This window comes from Pezoporus flaviventris, unplaced genomic scaffold (genome assembly GCF_033815535.1).
Source record: "Pezoporus flaviventris isolate CSIRO_AGI_PZ_B2104156 unplaced genomic scaffold, CSIRO_AGI_Pfla_v1 ptg000011l, whole genome shotgun sequence".
NCBI lineage: Eukaryota > Metazoa > Chordata > Aves > Psittaciformes > Psittacidae > Pezoporus > Pezoporus flaviventris.
Genome location: NW_026892559.1, coordinates 3,073,542 through 3,094,061, shown reverse-complemented (window position 1 = coordinate 3,094,061; position 20,520 = coordinate 3,073,542). Strand labels below are relative to the sequence as shown.

General features: G+C 42.3%; 1 protein-coding gene across 1 annotated transcript; it reads right to left on the bottom strand.

Moving 5' to 3' along the window:
• Positions 1-150: 150 nt before the first annotated feature.
• DDX17 (DEAD-box helicase 17) lies at positions 151-20,158 on the bottom strand. The gene is made up of 13 exons (XM_061450836.1): positions 20,032-20,158; positions 15,845-15,995; positions 13,690-13,789; positions 13,424-13,557; positions 12,656-12,721; positions 11,855-11,996; positions 10,452-10,612; positions 10,184-10,356; positions 9,560-9,670; positions 9,006-9,067; positions 8,564-8,623; positions 4,177-4,413; positions 151-3,336 (listed from the first exon to the last, which is right to left on the bottom strand). Exons 1-13 carry the CDS (start codon positions 20,073-20,075, stop codon positions 2,813-2,815), a joined length of 1,965 nt encoding a protein of 654 aa, XP_061306820.1. The 5' UTR covers positions 20,076-20,158; the 3' UTR covers positions 151-2,812.
• Between the last annotated feature and the right edge of the window lie 362 nt (positions 20,159-20,520).

Sequence of the window (20,520 nt, the reverse complement as noted above, 5' to 3'; positions counted from 1 at the left end):
TCCTTGTGTTCTACAAATGGGGACCACGGTGATTAAAATCCAGGCAGTTACCAAGAGGTGTTTCCAACTGCTTGAATTTGACTTTTAAGTACTGGGAAGAACAGGGGCAAAGAAGGCTTTACACTCCAAAAATAAAGACAAAGTTCACAATTTATTGTCAACAGTGTTTTTATTTATACCTACAAAAGAAAACAAGATGGTATCAAAAGGACAATTTACAAACTAAGAATAGTAACATAGCTCTTAGTGTATCCTGTGTCTGAACACCACAGATCTATGAATCTCTCAATTCAAGTCTTCGTTAATACAACAGGAATGTGTTCAGAGACCAGCAGGTGTGTGAAACAAGATGTTGATCCCACACAAAGCCACTAACCCTTCCAATTGTTCAGAGAAGTCCAAACAGTAAATTGCTTCAGGAAGTGGGAGGGGAGGAGACACCCAACTCGACACTCCCACAAACTTTTACAGATTGAAAACAAACAGACTGAAACAATACTAGATGCTAATGCTTTTATCAGCAAGGGCCCTCCAGCTGGTATATGGAACAGAGCAGAGAGCACCAGGTGGGACAGGGGCAGCACATGCCACGGTGCGTTTAAGCATTCAACAGTCTGGTTAACACTCTGAATTGAACTGAGACCCTGGACGACAGCTGACCTTCGATGGCAATAAAGCACTGCAAGACTTGGCATAGATGTTTACATCTGCACAAGTCCGCCCGAAAGAAGTGAAAGCAGACTATAAGGCAGCTTTGGTGGTCCAGAGACCCTTTTTAAAGCCAGTCAGTGAGATGTCCTACTCCTCCAACCCTTGAACACATTTCTGCACTGAATGTACAGATTTAAAAAATAAAGAAAAAAAAACCCAAACCAAAACCTCCCAAACCTCTACAGCTGCTTGTGAGGGAGGCCAAAGACAAATCAGTCAGGCCTGGATAAACTAAATGTTTCTGGCTTTCACTTAACACAATCAAAGAAACTTCCTGCCCAAACACTGGAATTAGAAGATGGGAAACAAGGGTCTGGAAGATCTCTCTCTTTTCCTTCTGTGTCAACAACCTACCTGTGTACTGCACAAAACAAAAGAAATAAAAAAAAGCGCATTCACCCCCCAAAATTTTACTCTGGGAAGAAATTAAATTAAAAAAAGAAATCGGTTCTGTATAAGCAAGGTCTCTTCCTGGGCTATAAGAAGTTCCACTCTACTACAGGAGCAGGCTGCCTTGGTCATACATATGCAAGAACGCCAACAGAAAATAACCCAAACCTCTGCACTCTCATAAAGCAAAGATTATGCCTCACAAAGCAGAAGTATCCATTCTTTTGTTGTATTATCAGACCAAGAGCAGCCAACTCCTGTTGTCATCTACTGTCTCTGAACCGTCTGGTATTGGAAATAACAAGTCAACAACATGCTTTACTAAAGGGGAAACCCCCTCACACCCACCTTAGCCTGTAAAATAAACAAGTTTTATTTACGTATTTACTAAAATTTAACTCTTCTCTAACATTTTCTAAAATGCTACCTACCTGCGAGAGCTCAGCCCAAAGGGACCAATGGAGCAGGGAAATGCACTCAAAAGCCAGAAAAAGCAATAGTCAGAGCAAGGTACAAAAGAAATCAAGCTTCAGAATCCAGATGCACTAACCAGCTCACCGCTTACCTCATGAAAAGGAGATTCCCAGGCAATCTCCTCCTCCTCCCTTCCTCCCCTTGCCCTCCCACTCCCAGCCCACCCTATTCAAACCTCTTAAAATTTAAGTGTGGAAAACTCTGTCACATTTTATCTGACGTAGCGGCATTCGGAACATTCCCCGAGGTATGTTTGTTCGTGAAGGACAGACAAACAAGAACTGCCGTTTGTCATCTCAGTTCTGTTTAGTTTCTGGGCTCTCAAATAAGACTTCTCTCCATAAACCCAGTAACAAGAATATGAGAGCAGAAACCAACTTGAGGATAACCAAGCTCCACGCGTTTTACATGCTGCAATTTAACAATTATAGGGAAAGAACTTCTTTGGCTAACATACCTTGTGGTACCTAGAGCAACTGTGTGGCTTTCAGGTACTGAATCCAAGAGAGGTTTGGTTTCTGGCATGGGGGTTTTAATCCCAGCTTCCCTACTGCAGGCTGCTACAGGTACCAGAAAGATGGGGCCACTGCTTCCAGAGCTGTAGAAAACTCCAGCAACGTACCTGGGGCATTACTCTGAACACCGCCCAGCTCAGACAAATGAGCAGAGTTTTCCTACAGAAAGTCACCTACAACGGATTACAAGCAGTAAGTGAGCTATTAAAAAAACAAAAGAAGATTAGGAGAAGTGAGCATTGCTCCCTTGCATTTATCATTTTAAATCAAGTGCTTTTTGGCTTCCCAAAGTTTCCTATCCCTCTTTGATATTTCCTGAATTTAAGTGAATGTGTTACAGAATAGCAACTTCTTCCCCTCAAAAGAAAGTTTTCACACAAACCTTAAGACACCAAGATGATCAAGCTGGCACCTATCTGCTTTATACCCATTTCTTTTAGAGAAAATAAAACTTCCAATTTTCTCAACATGCAAGACAAAAAATAATAAATTTTCCAGTCAACTATATATATCTCTTAATTAAAAAAAAAAAAAAAAAGAAAAAGAAAAAGGAGGACAGGGTCAGTCATGTGACTGGGGGCCATTTCTGGTGGGCTCAAGGGATGTGAATGGTGAATTCTAAGTCTAACCTGCATAAGAGAGACATCACAATGGGAAAGAAGAGAAAGAAAAGGTTCCTTTAAATGCAAAAGGTCTACACTGGTCCCCAGTGGTGAGTGGTCTCATTTGCGGGAGGGGGGTGGAGGAGGTGGAGGGGGGGGATACTGGTAGGTGGCAGTCTGTCCCATATAGCCCATCACGTTAGTGGCAGGGGGCTGCGGAAACTGTTGTGACATGAGCGGCTGTGGCTGCTGGCCCGAGCGCCCCACCATCCCTGCATACTGCTGTTGGGTAGTGCTCTGTGAGGTTCTCCCAGCAGTGGCAGCTGTGGTGCTGGCACCATAGCCACTAGCACTGTACTCTGCAGTGCCATAGCCACTCGTGCCATAGGCAGCTGCTCCATAGCTCCCTTGAGTGTAACCATACTGGCTCTGTGCTGCCCCAAAAGCAGAATTTGGGCTCCCGTAGGCACTGCCATAGGTCTTGTTGGCTCCGTTGGCATAACTCTCACCACGCTCACGATCTCTGAAGCCACCTGAGTCTCTCCGGCCCTCTTTCACTCCCCGGAGCCTCCTGTCACACTCTTCCTGGTACATCAGGTTAGGGTTGTTTACTGAACTGCTCGTTCGGTAACGAGAACGACCTCCTGGCGATGAATACATTAAAATTTAGTACCATAAACAAGGCTTAAACAATGAACTCTGGTACAATTATGCCACCCTTTCTCCCCCTTCTGCAGCCACAATTTAGCCACCAAGGAGCAAGTTCTTTTGACTATGACTTCCCTGCACAGCTGTGCGTAATACACCTCTTCACTCTGTTCAAGGTGTAAATATGAATTTCAAAAAGGGCTCTTAATGCATGTGCTTGGAGACAAGGAAACAGAAGAAATTCATTATTAATTTGGAAACGTAAGGAAACATATTATTCCTTCAGGGAATGGAAGGAAAAACAGCCTCAGTCCCTGAAGACAAAGTCAGTGTATCCCTTTCCTTATTCCAATATTGCACATGTGTGCACACACATCTTGTTGCCTGTGCTTAGGTAGGAGCTACAGGAATTCATTAATTCAAGCAAAATTTGTTCTGTGAGGATCTTATCCAGAGAAAAAAGAATTTCGACAGCGGAGTACCTCTCTGTTGAACAGGTAAAACTACACCTACAAAACATGCTAAAAACTTGGGTACAAATCAGCTTTATAAGGCTTCCCAGGGAAATGGTGGAATCACCATCTCTGGAAGTGTTCAGCAGCTGTGCAGATGAGGCCCTCAGTGACATGACTTAGTGATGGACTTGGCAGTCCTGGGGTGAAGGTTGGACTTGATGATCTTAAAGGTCTTCTCCAACCTAGTTGATTTTACGATTCTACGATTCTGTCACTGTTACCTCAGAACTGCATTTCCTACTTCCCTACCCTCTTTTAATCTTCCCTCCCTCAAAATGGGGAACCTATTCCCTGTGTATCCCTTTTACCATGTGCCTTTACCTCCACCACCTCCTCCTCCTCGGTGGTCCACAAGCTGCATCAGTTTTGGATTGATGGCTTGATTGGCTTCTTCCAAAACTTTGATAAGCTCCCTGGCTTGTTTCAGGTTTCCTGGTGTGAAGAAGGTGTAGGCAGTACCTTTGTTGGTACTACGTGCGGTACGGCCAATACGGTGCACGTAATCTTCAGAGCTGTTCGGATAGTCGTAGTTTATCACAAATTTAACATCTTCCACGTCTTGTGAAGCGCCCATGTGCGAAGCACAGTGAAGGGGGAGGGTTGAGGAAAGGGAAGAAGAAGAGAGGACGTGCCAACGAAAGGTGGGGAGCACGAATGCAGGTGACAGTAATAAGAAAAAAAAAATACAAAGTTAGTAATTGCATGGAATAAATACAAGACAGACTCATCCCAAAAGAGTAGAAGACTTAAGTTTATCCTCCCCGGAATGCATTTCTCTATCTTCCTGTGTCCAAGACACCAGTGTCTGTGAATAAGCCAACTGAATTCTGTACTATTTTTTTATTATTATTTTTAAAAATGCAATCTGGAAAGTGAAAATGCCACCATCAGACAGAGCAAACTGGGGTGGAGGAAGGGCAGAACTGCCATGGTAAAGCTTTTACTCTGTTGGGAGAAGTCTAACAATAACAGTAGTAAGACCACTTACCTTCCACTCAGTAACATGAAATAAAAGGCAATCTTAGAAACATTTACTTTTACAGTCCTAATAAAATATGGTGACTACTTTCCCTTGCCTAAAGCTTAAGATACTCCAATTACATTAGCATTATTCAGCCAACTCATTAAAAATTATTCAGACCTACAATATCTTAACTCAGCTTTGTAGTTATCACTAGAATGCGTTGCACTAACATTTTACCGTGCTGTTCCATCCAGTTCTGGCAAGATTCTGTAATTTGGACAATTGTGAATTTTGTTAACAATTCCCTTCTTCTAGTGTCAGAGGGAAGCAGGAAATAAATTAAATTATCCAAATTGCCCTGTCTGCAAAGTATTATTAAAATTTAGGAGATGAGAACTGTGTGCCTTATGGGAAGAGACTTTATAAACTTATGGGACAAGAACAGAGTAAATGTTAGTGCAACGCTTCAGTGGAAGCACCTAAAGTACCAAAAGCACCTATTTACTCTTACAGTGTCTTTTAAAAGCATTCTATTACAGTAAGTACCCTAACAGCTCATAAAAAAAGATTTAAAATCTGCATTTTAAGAAGAATATTCTGAAAATATCCAAGATAAAACACAGATTTTTGTGATTTTCTTTCTTTTTTGGTTTTGTGTTTTGTTTTAAAGAGAGAAACATTCTCTGTTTGTTACCAGACCGATGCACACTCCCTCCTCCTGTGGGAAACCGCTGCAGCCGATCCCGTCTCTTTGCCTTTTATTTTTGGCGGCCTCCTTTCGAAAACTCCGCCCTCTGACACGGGACCACTGGAGCGCGGGGAGCATGCATCAAGGGTCCATGGCAGCGGGAAGTCCCCACACACGCTCGCTCTGTGAACTGGCTTAGACGCTTCTCTGTAGCCCCATTTGGTTGTGAAGCGCCAGAGAACCTGGCTTCAGGTAAAAGTTTCAGGTCCTCCGACGCTTTTTGTCCCCTATTCGGGGTTCTTGGGGGCAATTGTCAAAAAAATGAAGATACAAAAATTACATCCAAAGGGTCAGACTGCATCTATTGCCCAGACTGCATCAATTTCAAAGGGGTTGTAGGAAAAATAAAAACAAGAGGGCTGTAGTGACAAAGAGGGGGACTTGATGTCTGTTTCTTATTACAGCAAAGCGGGGGGCTCCTCAGTCTTTGCTGACTCCAAAGTCCTGAATCACACCAAAAAAAGGGAGTGAGAAGGCAGGTTTCACAGGGGGCTGCGCGAGTCTCCAGCTAGGGTCCTTGTTGCAAGAGGGTTTTTTAATAAGGAATAAAAGTAAAGAGAGGAGTACGTATGACAGATTGCATCTTCACAGCCATGGTGGAACTAGTCTGACAAGCTGCAGGCTACATGATCCTCAGTCAGTCCCATTTTGCACATCCACCAGTAGCCAAGTGACTTGAATTACCACAGAGGTATGGATTACCACAAGGACATGCTTTCCCTGCAGAAAGCACAGGTAATTGTAGCTATCAAGGCAGACAGAACTGACTTGACTGGGGAGGAGTGGGAAGAATGGGAAGGCAGGAAGAGGAAAATGCAAGGGTGTTTTCCAGATTAGAAAGTGGTCCTCGTAGAGCACGTAGCTCGCTGAAGAAAACACCAGAGCAAGTACAAGACTCGACTTCTCCGGTCTAGCATGCTCCAAAGTGTCTGCGCACACCTGCAATCTTCCTGCGCCTTTAGAAGATAATGTAGCAGGATCAAGAATTGCAACTGTCAATCATTTTTGACAGCTACCTGGGAAACATTCCCTTTGTCAGACCATCAGAGTACCCTGTGGCAAGGCAGTCTCCAATTATTAATCAGGAGAGACATAAACTAGCAAATAGGCTAGTCTAGAGAGCTGTTCAGACCTTCAATGTAGATGTGCCCCCACCCCTGCACTGAGAATGACCTGCAACTGATATCAAAGCTTCTGTTAAAGAAAACAAAACAAAACAAATTCAATGTTTTTAGTTTAATAAACTGAACAAAAAATAAAGTAAAAAATAAAAAATAAATCAGTGCAGAGAGAGGACCTCACTCCAGGGAATTATCACAAAGCAGTCATTATGGGACTCCGAACTTACCTGGAAGAAGCTTTTTTGAAACCAATGTTCCATTAGGAAGAGGGAAAGCCCTGGTGACTCAGCCAAAAGGCGCGCGCCCCTGTTTTATGTTATTTAGGTAGAAGCCTTCACTTTCCAGGATCTTGGAGGAAGTCATCCAGAAGTTTGCCAGTTAAGGGACTTAATTTTAAGAAGCAGCAAACTCAGGGCCCCAAAACAAGCTGAGATGTTGTTCAGTAACAAGAAACAGACTCTGGTACCTTTCCCCCTCAGCTCAAGTGAAGTGGAGGATGGAAAGTGGGGAGACTGTTTTCCGAAGTGTTATCCAATTGAGTAGTTTTGGGGAGAGTGGTTTGTTTTTTTTTTTTGAGGGGGAGGAGGCTGTTTTAAATGTCTAGGCAAGATGCACAAAGAAGCTACCAGCACATAGCAAGCCTGTTTAAAAAACGCTGCTAGAGAAAGCAGCTCTCTTTCATATAAAGTGGTTTCAGGCCTCAGTCCCTTCTCCCAACAGGCCCAAGTTCTAACTGCACAGGTCCAGACATGACCCTAGAGGGCAGAGACTGAAGTCCATAGAATTGCTTCTCTGAGGAAGTGTTGGACAATTTTTGAGGAGGAGGGGAAGGAGGGGTGAAGGTTGTGTGAACAAAGGCTGCCAAGTCTAGTAATGGTCTGCTTGTATTAAAGTGACCATACGATGCACAACACAGCCACCCTTTCAGCACATGACAAATAAAGAGTGCAGATAGCTGAGATTTTTTTAACAAACTAGAGATTTCTCTGAGCTTATCTGCACCAACCATTTTGCCTAAAACTTATTACAGTGAGACACTGACCCACAAGTAGTTTATCTGCTACCAAACTCGGGGAGGGTATTCAATGTCTGTTATTAAACTCTGAGCATTTGAGACACCATCCTCCTAGAGTGGGCAGATGCACAAGGACTGTGTTTAGCACATAGCATTTCACAATACAAATATGCGTATTAAAAATGGGGGCACAACTGATGCATCCAGACAGATCATTTTCGTACCACCAGAATAGAGCTGTGCAATTTTGATTCAGTTACACATCTGCGTAACATGATGTTTAAAGGCCATGTATAATCTCAGTGGTCCTGCCTAGAAGGAACACAGAGGAGGGAAGGTTACGTGTCAAAGATCTGGAGCAGTGCCTTCTCAGATGTGGATGCATCTGTGGGGTAAACATGCATGTACACTGGGGCTGGTATGCTCAAATCTGTGGTGTGTCATATAGGGAGAATATTAGCCATTGAAATGCAATTAGTTCTTGAAATGCTCTCCCACAGCTTCCTACTTGGGACTTTTATCTGACACGGTCTGAACTGAGAGCAATCCATCCCTACCATCCAGCAACAAAAGCTGGATTTGGGAAAGGAGTGTGGTGGAAGGGTTGGGTTGCATAATTGGACGTCTCTTCTCCCTCTTGGCGATCGATTGGTCATGCCTAGGCCTTGCTGCAGACCAAAGCCTGTTCATTAGGAGCAGGAAGAGACTTTGAATATGAAAGACAAAAAAAAGATTAATGTTAAAAAACGTATTTCACATGTGGGGGAAAATCACGCTTTGAATTTTTTTTAAGAAAGCATATTTCAGTCCAAAGAAGAAAAATACTCAGCAGTAGGCAAGAGTGGTCTATGTGTACAAACCTAGCCCACGAGATGCAACGTCAGTAGCAATGAGGATAGGAGCCTTTCCAGAACGAAACTCTGTAAAACAAAGTATGCTATGAAGTAAGCTTTTTCAAAACAACCAAGTTACCTGCACTTGATTTACATTAAATGCTCATTTTGCAGACTCTAGGTGAGAGAGTGCAATGTCAGAAACCCCAGAATGTCAGTATATAAGGTGTCAACTATTCCTCAAAATCCAGCTCTGTGGGTTAAGTAATTCTTCCACTGTGTTTTTGTCAAGGAAAAAAAAAACCAGCAAATACAAGTACTGAAATTAACAGTACAAAGGTAAAGGAAGTTCTTTCGAAATGTATCTATTTGGTATAGAGAAAAAACATCAACAGATGACCAGAGAAATCATGCCTCAGTAAATTAAGTACAGTGGCCCAAGCTATTCTCCCCTCAGTGATGGACTCACCATTAAGCACCCAATCTCTTTCTGGCTGACTCTTGTCTCCATGGATACACATAGCTGGCCAACTGCCAAACAGAGATGCACATTAGTATAGACAGAAAGTACATACATGAAAGACAAAAGGAAGCTTTACTGGCATTTTGGTAAAAAGGCAAAAAACAAAGAGACTCGAGAAATACGTTATCCCTGTCCTCCTACTCTGGCCTGTATCTACCCAGCACATATAGTGGTTTGTTTCTTGCATATTAGTCCCATTACCTACATACACAACCATCTAAGCCAAATTACATTTGTTGTACTGATAACAGTCCCAATTGGTTTATCAGTATTCTGACACACTAAAAGCTGCACAGCTTACAAATGCTCTCTTGCACTAATATTGCACTAATGCTTTGATGGACTGGAAGCTTCTGAGAAACCAAATCTGAACTCAGCCAAGAAAATAATGGACATGTTGCTCCCCAAAATAGCATCATGAACATTTAAACCTTACAGCTTTTGATCACAGATTCTATTTCCCACTAAAAAGAAGGGGAAGGAGAGGAAAAGCTAATCACCCATCTCTGCGCATCCTTCGAGTGAGATCATCACAACGCCTCTTTGTCTCCACAAAGATGATAGTCTTGTTTTCTTTCTCTGCCATGATTTCTTCCATCAGTTGTATCAGTCTAAAACAGACATGAGAGCCAAGATGTATATACACACATACAAGAATATAGGAGCACTCTCTTGGATATATGCACAACACACATCCCCAAAAATAAGTAGGTATCACTTACACCTAATGTTCTTTACTGTGAGGGTGGTGAGCCCCTGGAACAGGTTGCCAAAAAGAAGTGGTAAATGCTCCATCCCTGGCAGCATTCAAGGCCAGACTGGACAAAGCCTTAAGCAACATGGTGTACGGTGAGGTGTCCCTGCCCATGGCAGGGGGGTTGGAACTAGATGATCTTAAGGTCCTTTCCAACCCTAACCATTCTATGATTCTATGTAGGTCTGTCGTACAATGGTATGGTTAGAACATACACAAAAGATAAGTCAATTACAGGATTGACAGTCCAAGGTTAAATAATACTACAAATAACTTCACCATTCGGAATTTGTATTTGGCTCACAAGATGGTGTTGGTTCTTCAAGTACAGCCAAAAAACCCAAGTGAAATGGTAGGAAAATCAGCTTACTTATGGTCTTTCTCGCTCTCCATGCACACATCCACTATCTGCAGGATATTGTGGTTGGCACTCAGCTCCAAGTTTCCCACATTGATCTGAACATAGTCCTGCAGAAAGTCCTCAGCAAGCTGGCGCACTTCTTTTGGCCAAGTCGCACTCCACATCAGGGTCTGTCTGTCAGGCTAAGAAAAAGGGAATACAGATTCATTTAAGGATTTAAGGTACTGAACCTTGAATGGGAAACCAGAGGATCTGTCCTTTTACAAAGTTCACACACCCTTATCTGGTCAACAATTTTACGAATTTGGGGTTCAAATCCCATGTCCAACATCCTGTCTGCTTCATCCAGCACTAGGTATGTACACCGACGAAGGTTGGTCTTTCCTGCTTCAAGGAAGTCAATCAAGCGACCTGGTGTAGCAATGCAGATCTCCACACCTTCAAAAAAGAGTAAGTAAAAAGAGTAAGGAAAAAGAGTACGGCTCTTCATTTGAATGTCAATCGGTATTTTTAGTCAGAATGAATCACCTTCCAGAGCAAAACTGTTTAAAGAAAAAAAAAAAAAAAGCACCACCCTCATTCCTACCCAAGACTGAGTCATTTCAGTAGAAGCCCTATTTATTTTTTTCATTCTGAAATTACTGTTACAGTGCTATTAGAATAAATGCAGTATAGAAACTAAAAGCTGTCAGAAAACACCAGTGAAGAGCTGTCCAAAAATCAAGAGTACAATAAGCTTCTCCTCAAGCCTGACCCACCTTCATCCAGATGCATTTAGTCTAGACAGCTCTCTAGAAAAAGAGCAAACTCCAGCTAAACTGCCCATGTTAATCAAACACGAAGTGCTTCTCTCGCTATGCAGGTCAAGTTACTTCCACCTTTTGGCTTTAATAATGAGCAATTATGAACCAATAGTGACAGATAACCATCCTGCCTGATCTGTTAGCATAAAAACAGACTTCAAATAGTCATAAACCAATATTGGGTATGGCAATTTATAATTTATACATTCCTTAACAGGGATTGGTTTCCACCAATTCCCAGATATTACAGGCAAGTCCTTCAGTGTCACTGAAATGTCCACATAAGGTAAATTTAGGGAAGCAAGGAGATGGGGAAGAGCAAAACCCTAGCAGCTTTCTTGATACTGCACTTAGAGATGCAGAGTATTTTTCTTTTAACAGATCTTTGTGTCAACCTGGACCCCTCAGAGCTGACAAAGCTGGGTGTACTTCCAGTTTCTATAAAGCTCATACAAGAATTAGATTTCTAATGGAGGCAGTGGCCTTCAGGAGACTGAATAAACTGCAGTCTCTGTTGTCAATGATGTACTCCTCCGAAGTAAATTCACTAAATACCCCAAAGATCACAGCTGGGGGTGTTTCCCACATGGATCTGAACACAGTCCTGCTGCTACAAGAAACATGTTATCTTTCTGCTAAGTTTTCTTTCCCCCCTTCTGATGTCTTGATGATCTTCACAAGTTCAAAGAGAAAATAAAAATGAAATCTAATATTCAAGTAAGTCACTATACAACAGAGAACCTACCTCATGAAGTATCACTGCAACTGGAGATTCATTCACACACACCCCTTCCAAAAAGGTTTTAAGAAGGTGATTTTACAGAGATTTTAGAATACCCCCTCCTCCAGAAACTGCACACACCCATTTTAAAATTACCTCTTTCCAGATCCCTGATCTGGGGACCTTTGGGTGCTCCTCCGTATATGCAGGTACTCTTCAGCCTTGAACATTTGCCATAATCATCAGCCACCTGCTGTACTTGCTGGGCCAACTCTCTAGTAGGTGCTAGAACCAGACACTGTAAAAGGAATCAGAATCATAGAATGTTTAGGATTGGAAAGGTCCTTAAGATCATCTAGTTCCAACCCCCCTGCCATGGGCAGGGACATCTCACACTAAACCTGGTTGTTCAAGTCTGCGTCCAGCCTGGCCTTGAACACTGCAAGGGATGGGGCAGCCACAGCTTCCCTGGCAGCCTTCACCACTCTCACTATTAAGAATTTCTTCCTCATTTCTAATCTAAGTCCTGCCCATTTGAGTTTGAACCTACTGCCCCTTGTTCTATCACTACAGTCCCTGATGAAGAGTCCCTTTCCAGAATCTTTGTAGGCCCCCTTCAGATACCTGGAAGGCTGCTCTGAGGTCTCCACGCAGCTTGTCTTCTCCAAGCTGAACAGCTCCAGAATCAATTCAGGATAACCAAGCTGCATGCATATCCCTAACTTAAGGGCTCCGAATAGATACCATAAGCAAAGTTGGACCATATGGTCTTTATTATCTAAAACATTTAAATATCTTTAGACTATGTCAGCAAATGCACAGAATCTCAACTGAGTGGGATGTTCACATTGTGATAGTAAACATTTCTCTACTTCCTGTTCTGATGTACCAATTAAAGTACACATTAACAACGCCGTGCCATACACACAAGAAGGAAGAGAATCAACAAGCACTTACAATTGGGCCATCCCCTCTCTCCAAATATGGCTGGTGGTTGATGTGAACAATTGCAGGCAACAAGTACTGAAACAGAAGAATTTTAAATCAAGACACAGGACTTCAATATTTAATGCCAACAACCTCCTGCCATGACAAACGGATTACAGCAGAGCCCCTTTAGCCTAACATTCTTTCAAGAAACTAACACCTGATGTGAGACACAGCAAGAATCCTTGGCTATATAAAAATGCTTCTGCAAAAACAAATACTTGCATTTATCTGACAGAACGGAAGATTTTCAGAGCTGCTGATCAACTGTATCTGCTTTGGTATGAGCACAAAATATAGCTGCTCAGTACCTGTAAAAGGAAAGCTCACTTAAATTTGGAGTCTAAGTTAGCAGAACTGAGCCCTAGCTTTTCATGAAGAATAAAATTCCTTCCTAATCACTGCAAATAAAATTAACATATACCTTGAAGACTCACAAACATTTCTTTTAACTTGCATAACAGCATGTACTGGTTTTTAAACCACAGTGTAAGCCTAGACCAAAGGGAAGTGACTAAGCATCCCAAAAGAGAGACAAAATATTTGCCTGTGAATAAGACAGACTTGCTGAGTTGAAACTGAAGTCTCAACCATGACGCTGTAAAACAAGCTTTAAAAACAGGTCATCATCTCACTTGATACCTGTAATACTGAAAAGCCCTACTACTAACAAGTAGCAAAGGGTAGTTTCTGTAAAGCAACTAGGAAGGTAAATAAATAAAAGGGAAAAATACATACTGCCAGCGTCTTCCCAGAGCCAGTCTGCGCAATGCCCACCATATCACGACCACTGAGGGCTAGTGGAAAGCCTTGGCACTGAATTGGAGTGGGTTCTGTAAAATTCTGGTCCATCAAAGCATCCATCACATACTCTAAGAATTTAAGAACAGAAAAAAATTCTTAAAAGGATAACTGAAGCTTCAGAAAACCTTTTAGAAAACAGAACAGGCCTGTTACTGTTTCCCAGTAATCCTCGTGATCTTAAAGAATGGCAAAATACTTACGTGGAAAGCTACACTGGTGGAAGGCAAACACGGGCTTAGGGCAGCCTTCCATCCCTCGGATTGTTATCTCTTTCTTTCTGCGCAATTCTTCAACTTCATACTATTTATGTGGGAAACAAAAAACACAAAACAAAGATAAATGCTGAAGGTCAGCAGGGATTTAAAATGCGTGTTTCTAACTACTAAGGGACTTCACACCTCTGGGTAACTGCTTTGTTAGAGAACTGAGTTGAAACAGTCACCTAAGATGACAGATTTCCTGAAGATTTTGTTTTTAGGACTGAGCTATCACACAGCTTCTCCAATATTCAGATGTAAAAGCTCTCTACGTAGCCTAGAAAGAATAATGTCTCTCCTTCCAACCAGCCCTTTATAATGAAAAGTGTATTAATTTAGTATTTGTAGGAATTAAGACTCTTTTTTTTTTTCCCAGAGGCCAGAAATGACAAAAAGCTTCAAAAGTTACCTGATCCTCCATTTCTAATAAGAAACATGTTTCATGTGACAGTGCTAATAACTAAACAAAATAAACCGGCCCTAATATACTCGCCCAAGCTGAAGGCAGGGCAGTCCTCTCCTTCAACTAAGACACTGCAAGGTGGTTAAACACAGAGCTCTTGCTAGTGAACTTGCAACTCAGCAGTGTTGCCTGGAATCTTTTCAGAACGAGCACTTCTTTCCTGAATGAAAAAGAGCCCAGGTAACATAATAATGATACCCTAAGATCTCCCAAGTTTTTATAATAATGGAACTTCATAAAAGATTTCTGAAATGTGTATCCACATAAGCATAATTTTAGGCTTAGAAGTAGTGTTACATCTTTTGTCTAGCCTACCTTGCAAGTCCAACTGGATTTTGCAACATGCTTCCACAATTCATGATCTTATTCTAATGCTCATTAAATATCAACAGAAAGATACGCATCAAACACCAAACAAGCACTTTATCCAAAGCAATAAATTATTTGTCAGAATCTCTTGAGCTTGAATGAAATGGTAAAAAAGAAAACAACTTTTGGGAAATACGTGAAAATCCTTTGAGTTTGCCACGCAAAGACAGCTGCAGCAGCAAATGCTGACTGTGGTTCAGTAGTTCCAGCTGTTTTATCTTTAAAAAGCCAGTGTCTCCTTCAGTTCCTTCGTGCCACATCTGTATCTCAGGAATACTTCATGTTAAGATTTCTAAGACTGTGGAACTGGGTAAGAACATTTGTTTGTGTCCTCATGTTAAGGATGAAATCTCTTAATTTCTAAATACCAAAGACATTAAAGAGGGGAAAAAAAGGACTAGACTCAAGTTGAGTAGGAAGGGGGGGATTACTGTATCTAGAGAGTAAACACAAGGTACTGTATCTAGTTTTGAGCCCCCAGTATAAGAAGGACATTGTTTTACCACGCCATGTCCGATTATGGGGAGAAAGCAAGAGGCTGGAGTACAGACTGTATGATGAAAAACGAGCGCTGGGTTTGTTTAGCTTGGGAAAAAGAGGACTAACAAGGCAATTTAGCTCCAACTTTCAACTACCCAATGGGTCACTATAGAGAAAATGCTGCAAATCCTTTTTTTGGGGGGGAGTGAAATACCATGAGAAACATTAAGCCATGGGACAACCACCCAGAAAGGATATAAAAAACTCCCCATCCCTGGGGATATTCAAACTCAAAAGGACAAGGTGCTAAGCAACCTGCTCTGGTTTTGTAATTAGCCCTGCTCTAAGCAGAGTTAGAATAGAGATCTCCCATGGCCTCTTTCAGCCTCAATTATTATTATGATAAAACATTACTTCTGAACCTTTCTCATGCATTTCTGCAACTCTTAATTTACTAGTTTAGGTTCCTCCAGGGCATTCCCAGTACTACAACTCTGAAATTCTCCAAGTCTTATCTACACTGACAAATAGCTTGACCAGACAAGCATTATGATGATAAATTACAAAAGATCAAATGCAAAATATTCTCATATAAAATCAGCCAACAGCAGGAACACCACCTTTACTGAATACAAACTTACAGAAGGCAACTAGAAACAGCATCCGTACCAAAACAGCTTAAGGAAGAGACAGTTCTATTACACACTTCCCCAGGCTTCCAAGTTTTTCCACTTGTGACATTTTCTGTTGTAGGCAAAATGGAACAGACAGGCTGTGAAAACCTACCGGAGTAAGCCTGGCCACTTCCGGATGCTCCACGTAAAAATTCTTCTCAAACTTGGGCAGCTCACTTAAATCCCATTTTTTCTTCCGTAAACGTTCCCCCGGATTACCAAATTTCTTTGGAGGAAGAGGACCTCCACGACTTGCTCCAAACCTGCGAATGTCAGTGTTAGTTGTAAGACAGTACTTAATTCCTCTGGAATTTACACAGTTTTCTTAAGCATTTTCACTCTCTTTTCCCCAAGGTGACACATGAGCACAGTAACCTAGCATAAGTCACCCCCTGCCTATCACTATGATGGCAAGCAACTTCCTGAAATAACATAACTCTGTTTTAAACCCCAAATCATCATCCACTGCCAGTAAATCACTGCCTTAAAGCTCCTGTCTCTTGGTTTCTGTCCTCCCTCAGGACAACTCTGTGGGTACAGCTACAGCACTTACCTCTTCTTGAAACTGACAGTACACTTAAAACATGGTTAGATGAAAGGGATGACAAAAATCTCTAATTGTCAGTTCCTTGTACCTCTCCCAAGGTTAGTCTTGCACAAAAAACAGCTACTTCACTGTCTCCCCCTCTATGTCTTCTCGCCTTTCTTATCAAGCAAACCAAGAGTGAAGAACAGAAAGTACGTAAGTCCCGCCAAGCCTGAAGTCCATCTGTGGATCTGGAACCAAATCAATTAAAAAAATGCATATTTTTTCTTTAAACCAGAGCCTAACAGGGAAAAAAAAAAACAACAAGTCCAAACCAAAAAAAGTATGTGGAAAAATCATACCCCCTCTCACATGCTTTGGAGGAAGACTCAAGAAAGTAAAAAGCTAATGTTTACTAAAAAATTCCTAGCCAGCAGAACAACTCAGGAGCTACTGCTTTTACTCTCTCATGTAAGTCTTCTTGCTCACATTAAGTTTTTACCCAGTTAATGTAATACACTTTAGAAGGTTAAGAACTGACTGTAATCACTCGTTAAGGCATTAGACACAGCATGAGCTTCTGCCAATAATCTGGAAGAATAACTGAAAACTGAGTGGCACAGAATGATTATTTACTGTGAATATTACAAAGTATGTATTTTAAAATTCCACCAAAAAAGCCACAGTGCTCTCATTAGTATTGTACAAACACAGCAGAAGGTATTTTTCCCAGTGCTATCAAATTTTGTTCTAATTCAGATTTTGCTTAAGAAAGCTACAGCCTTCTCCAAAATATGGATTCATGAGAAATGCCCATGTAAAAGAAGACTTCTATTTAGACAGCAAATCCAAAGTGGCTGCACCTAACCCAGGCAGTCAGCTAGTAAAAAAAAAAAAAAATCAACTACTAATGAAACAAACCAAAAGCAACAAAAATCCTAAAGCAATCTTTTGACATGAGTGACCTGGGAGGAGAGGGGTGCTAAAAAAGGAAGAACTGAAACAAATTTCTGAATTACCTTAAACACAAGACTGTGTTCAGCCATTAACTACATTTAGTCTTCAAATTGCTTCCAGTGAAAACTACAAATTATAGTGATTGACAGACCAGAAAAAAAGAACACATTAACAAAAAGAAGAGGTTGCATTGTTGGAAAAGCTAAGTATGGTTGATAATTTAACTTAAAACCTGCTAAGTAATTTTTTAAATGTTTGCTTTGTTGCAACTGTGCATTTAGTCTCATCCCCCCTCCTATAAATATACCTTATTTTTTCCTTGGTATGTCTATGGGATCCCCCAGACAAGCTGCATGCTCAGCAACTTTTGTAACATGCCTGTGAAAGGCAACTTCAGAAATTCGTTTCAGCACTACATTTTTTTTCAGATCAAAGTGGAAAAAAAGAGAAAAAGTATAGATTTTAATTTACAGGCACATTCACCTATACTGGAGGTGTTTGCTGTTGCTCATGCTCACTTGAGGTCAAAATGACAACTATTTCTATATACAAGTAGTGCTAACAAAACCTGTATCTGACTGAAATCAACTGGAGTTTCAAAGTTTCAGTGAAGTTTCATTATGAAACACATAAAGAACTGACTGCAAAACTGGACACTAAAAACAGCTGGGTATTACAAATACTTGCTCCATAGCTATCCAGAGGGAAGAACTGATGTATTTTATATAGAAGCCAAATAGTTTCAGGTCTCCATTTTTGCCTGTGTACTGACCTGACAGAAGTGCGCCCTGCAGCAGTCCCTGAACACTGCCTCTACTGAAGTTTATCAGCTAAACTGGCAGTAACTGACACTTTACATTCTGATTACAAGTCAAACAAGATTCAAATTCTAGTTAACTGATTTGAATCTAAGATTATTCCACTGATTTGCCAACAGTTTTCAAGTGTTAAATTCAGATCAACTCAAAACATTCTCTAATGTTACTGGTGCCATAATTTCTGGGGCAGAACTGATTAAAGTTGTTATATTCCAGAACAAAATAGTACAACTTTCAATTTTAAGAAATCACCTACAACTCACCCCTGACAGGAGGAAACCAGAAAGCCTGTATTTCATTTTGTTGGCCTATGAAAGAATCAGCAAGGAAAAGGTGCTAAACTTTAAAATGGCCCCAAATTTTATAGAGGTTATTTATGACGTATGATGTTAAGGTATGAAAATATTTGTAACCATTAAACATAACTAATAAACTGAATCCCTATGCATTAAAGCTTCCAGGATAACATGCCAAGAAAAGGATTTTCCATGCAAATGTCCAAAAACTTTGCAAAATGTAGGCACTCCTTTCACTTATGCAAAATCCCTCACCTAAGAGTGAAACACTCACCTACAATCAAAGTCTTTACGCAAGATGAGATGACAAAAATGTTAAGGCACGCCAAGCATTGTGATAATGCTTTGGCCAGTGTTAAGCAACTGTATATAAAGCTGCATACTCAAACTCACTCACTAAACTCCCAAAACAGCTGGGGTTTGAACTATCTCACACTTGCGAATGCATTTACTCCAGTGTTCTTGGGTTAAAAACTAAGCTGGAACTCTACTAGTGGAAAAACACCAGAACTCTCCCCTGATAAAAAAAAAAGTATCTTTTAATTTCAGCGTGTGAAATGTGGGTGTAAGATAACGCAAGGATACAACTAATCTCTTGCCACAGGCAACAGGAAACTACATGTTAAAGTGCACTGCAATATATAACAAAATATATACAAATCTCCCAGTGGGGAGGGAAAACAATAAAGGAAAGAAGTGGGTGGGCAAGACTTACCAACTGACCTAGCCTTCATGGTAAGAACAACAGTACCCACATGAAATGTTTATTGTCAATCCTTGTAAATGAAGGCCTAACTACTCATCTGAAGGACGGAAAATGCTGCTTTCCTAAATTGTGCTTTCTCTTTAAAAAGGCCTGGAATCAACGTCTAAGTACTTCCAACCCTTAAAAAAAACCAAGTCCTAAACTAGTCATATACTATGTCATTGTGTTTACTGCTGCCACCCTCGGAAGAGTCAAAAAATAATAATCAAACCTGCAGAACCCTTCTGCAAGCCACACTTCCTGTAAACAGCAGATTCAAGAGTATCAAGGACTAGGCCTCTGCAGTGCCAGACAGACAAGTCTTGTCTGACTGCTACGTAAGCTTGGTCATGCTCCTGAAGTCTGGTCCAGAGCCAGGTTTACCGAGATCACCCTCCTGAGGATGCAAGTCCCCTGCATGGCAGCACCTTTCGATCTCATTTCCTCTCACGATAAAGCCCATGAGCACAACTGAGAAAGATCATCAAATGCCATCTTTCTACTCAGTACAGAAGGAGTAATGCCAATCGGAAGGGCAGACCGTCTAAACACCCCTGCCCGGGCCACCAAGACCTTGGTGGCTTGGGGGGAGGAAGCAGGATAACGAAGGGTGGCAGAAAATAAATGGGGGGGGGGGGGGGCGGCGGAATGCAGGCCCTAAAACTGCAAGCAGGGACACACGGTTACACACGAACGATAGAAAAGCCAAATAAACCCCCTTCAGCCCACCCCCCGCCTTGCGGCCAGAGCACTACTAATAAAGTCTCCAACCCCCTTCCCCCCTCCCCTGAGGATTTCTGGAGCAAAAGCTCCTCCAATACCGCCAGTAGAACGCACCCTCTTCATCCCCACGACGACCCCCCGGCCCTCCCCCCCACGAGGCCCCCAACGCGAGGGAAACGGCTCCCTTCACCGCCCCGACACCTCCCCCCGGCCCGGCCTGCCCCCTCCCCTTACCCGCCGCGGTCACGGTCTCGGCCCCGGTCCCCGAAGCCTCTCATCGCACCCGGAGGGGTGGGAGAGAGGCAGCGGAATGCCGGCCGTGGGGACGGCGAGGGACTGGGGGTTCGAGGAGACGGGCCAGCCAGAGGCGGCTGTGTCTCGGAGGAATCGCTTTGCGCCACCTCGCTTCTTTGGTGGGATACAAAAGGAGAAGAGGTGGTCAGTGGGTCAGAGACCCGCTGGACGTCCGCGGAGGGAACGCCGGGGTTCTCGGTCGGCTCCAGGGCCCGTGAAGTGTGGAGACACCAACGTCTTCTTCCTCCGGGTTCCCGGCACAAAATGGCTGCCGCCGCCCCAGCCCGCTTCGGTTACGTTACGGGCGGCCCGGCGCTGCGCAATCTGCGGCCCTCGAAAATACCTACGCCTATTCCCAGAAACCAACTACACCCGAAGCTCGCTTGGAGAAATACTGGTCCGCGCGGCAGGCAGGCTACGGAAAGTGCG

Excerpts from the sequence above, each read along its gene's own strand:
- DDX17 (XM_061450836.1), bottom strand. The coding sequence starts at position 20,075 with ATGAGAGGCTTCGGGGACCGGGGCCGAGACCGTGACCGCGGCGG. Across the intron at positions 15,996-20,031 it reads CGAGACCGTGACCGCGGCGG|GTTTGGAGCAAGTCGTGGAG; the intron begins GTAAGGGGAGGG and ends TGACATTCGCAG. Across the intron at positions 10,357-10,451 it reads AAATTGTTGACCAGATAAGG|CCTGACAGACAGACCCTGAT; the intron begins GTGTGTGAACTT and ends CCTTTTTCTTAG.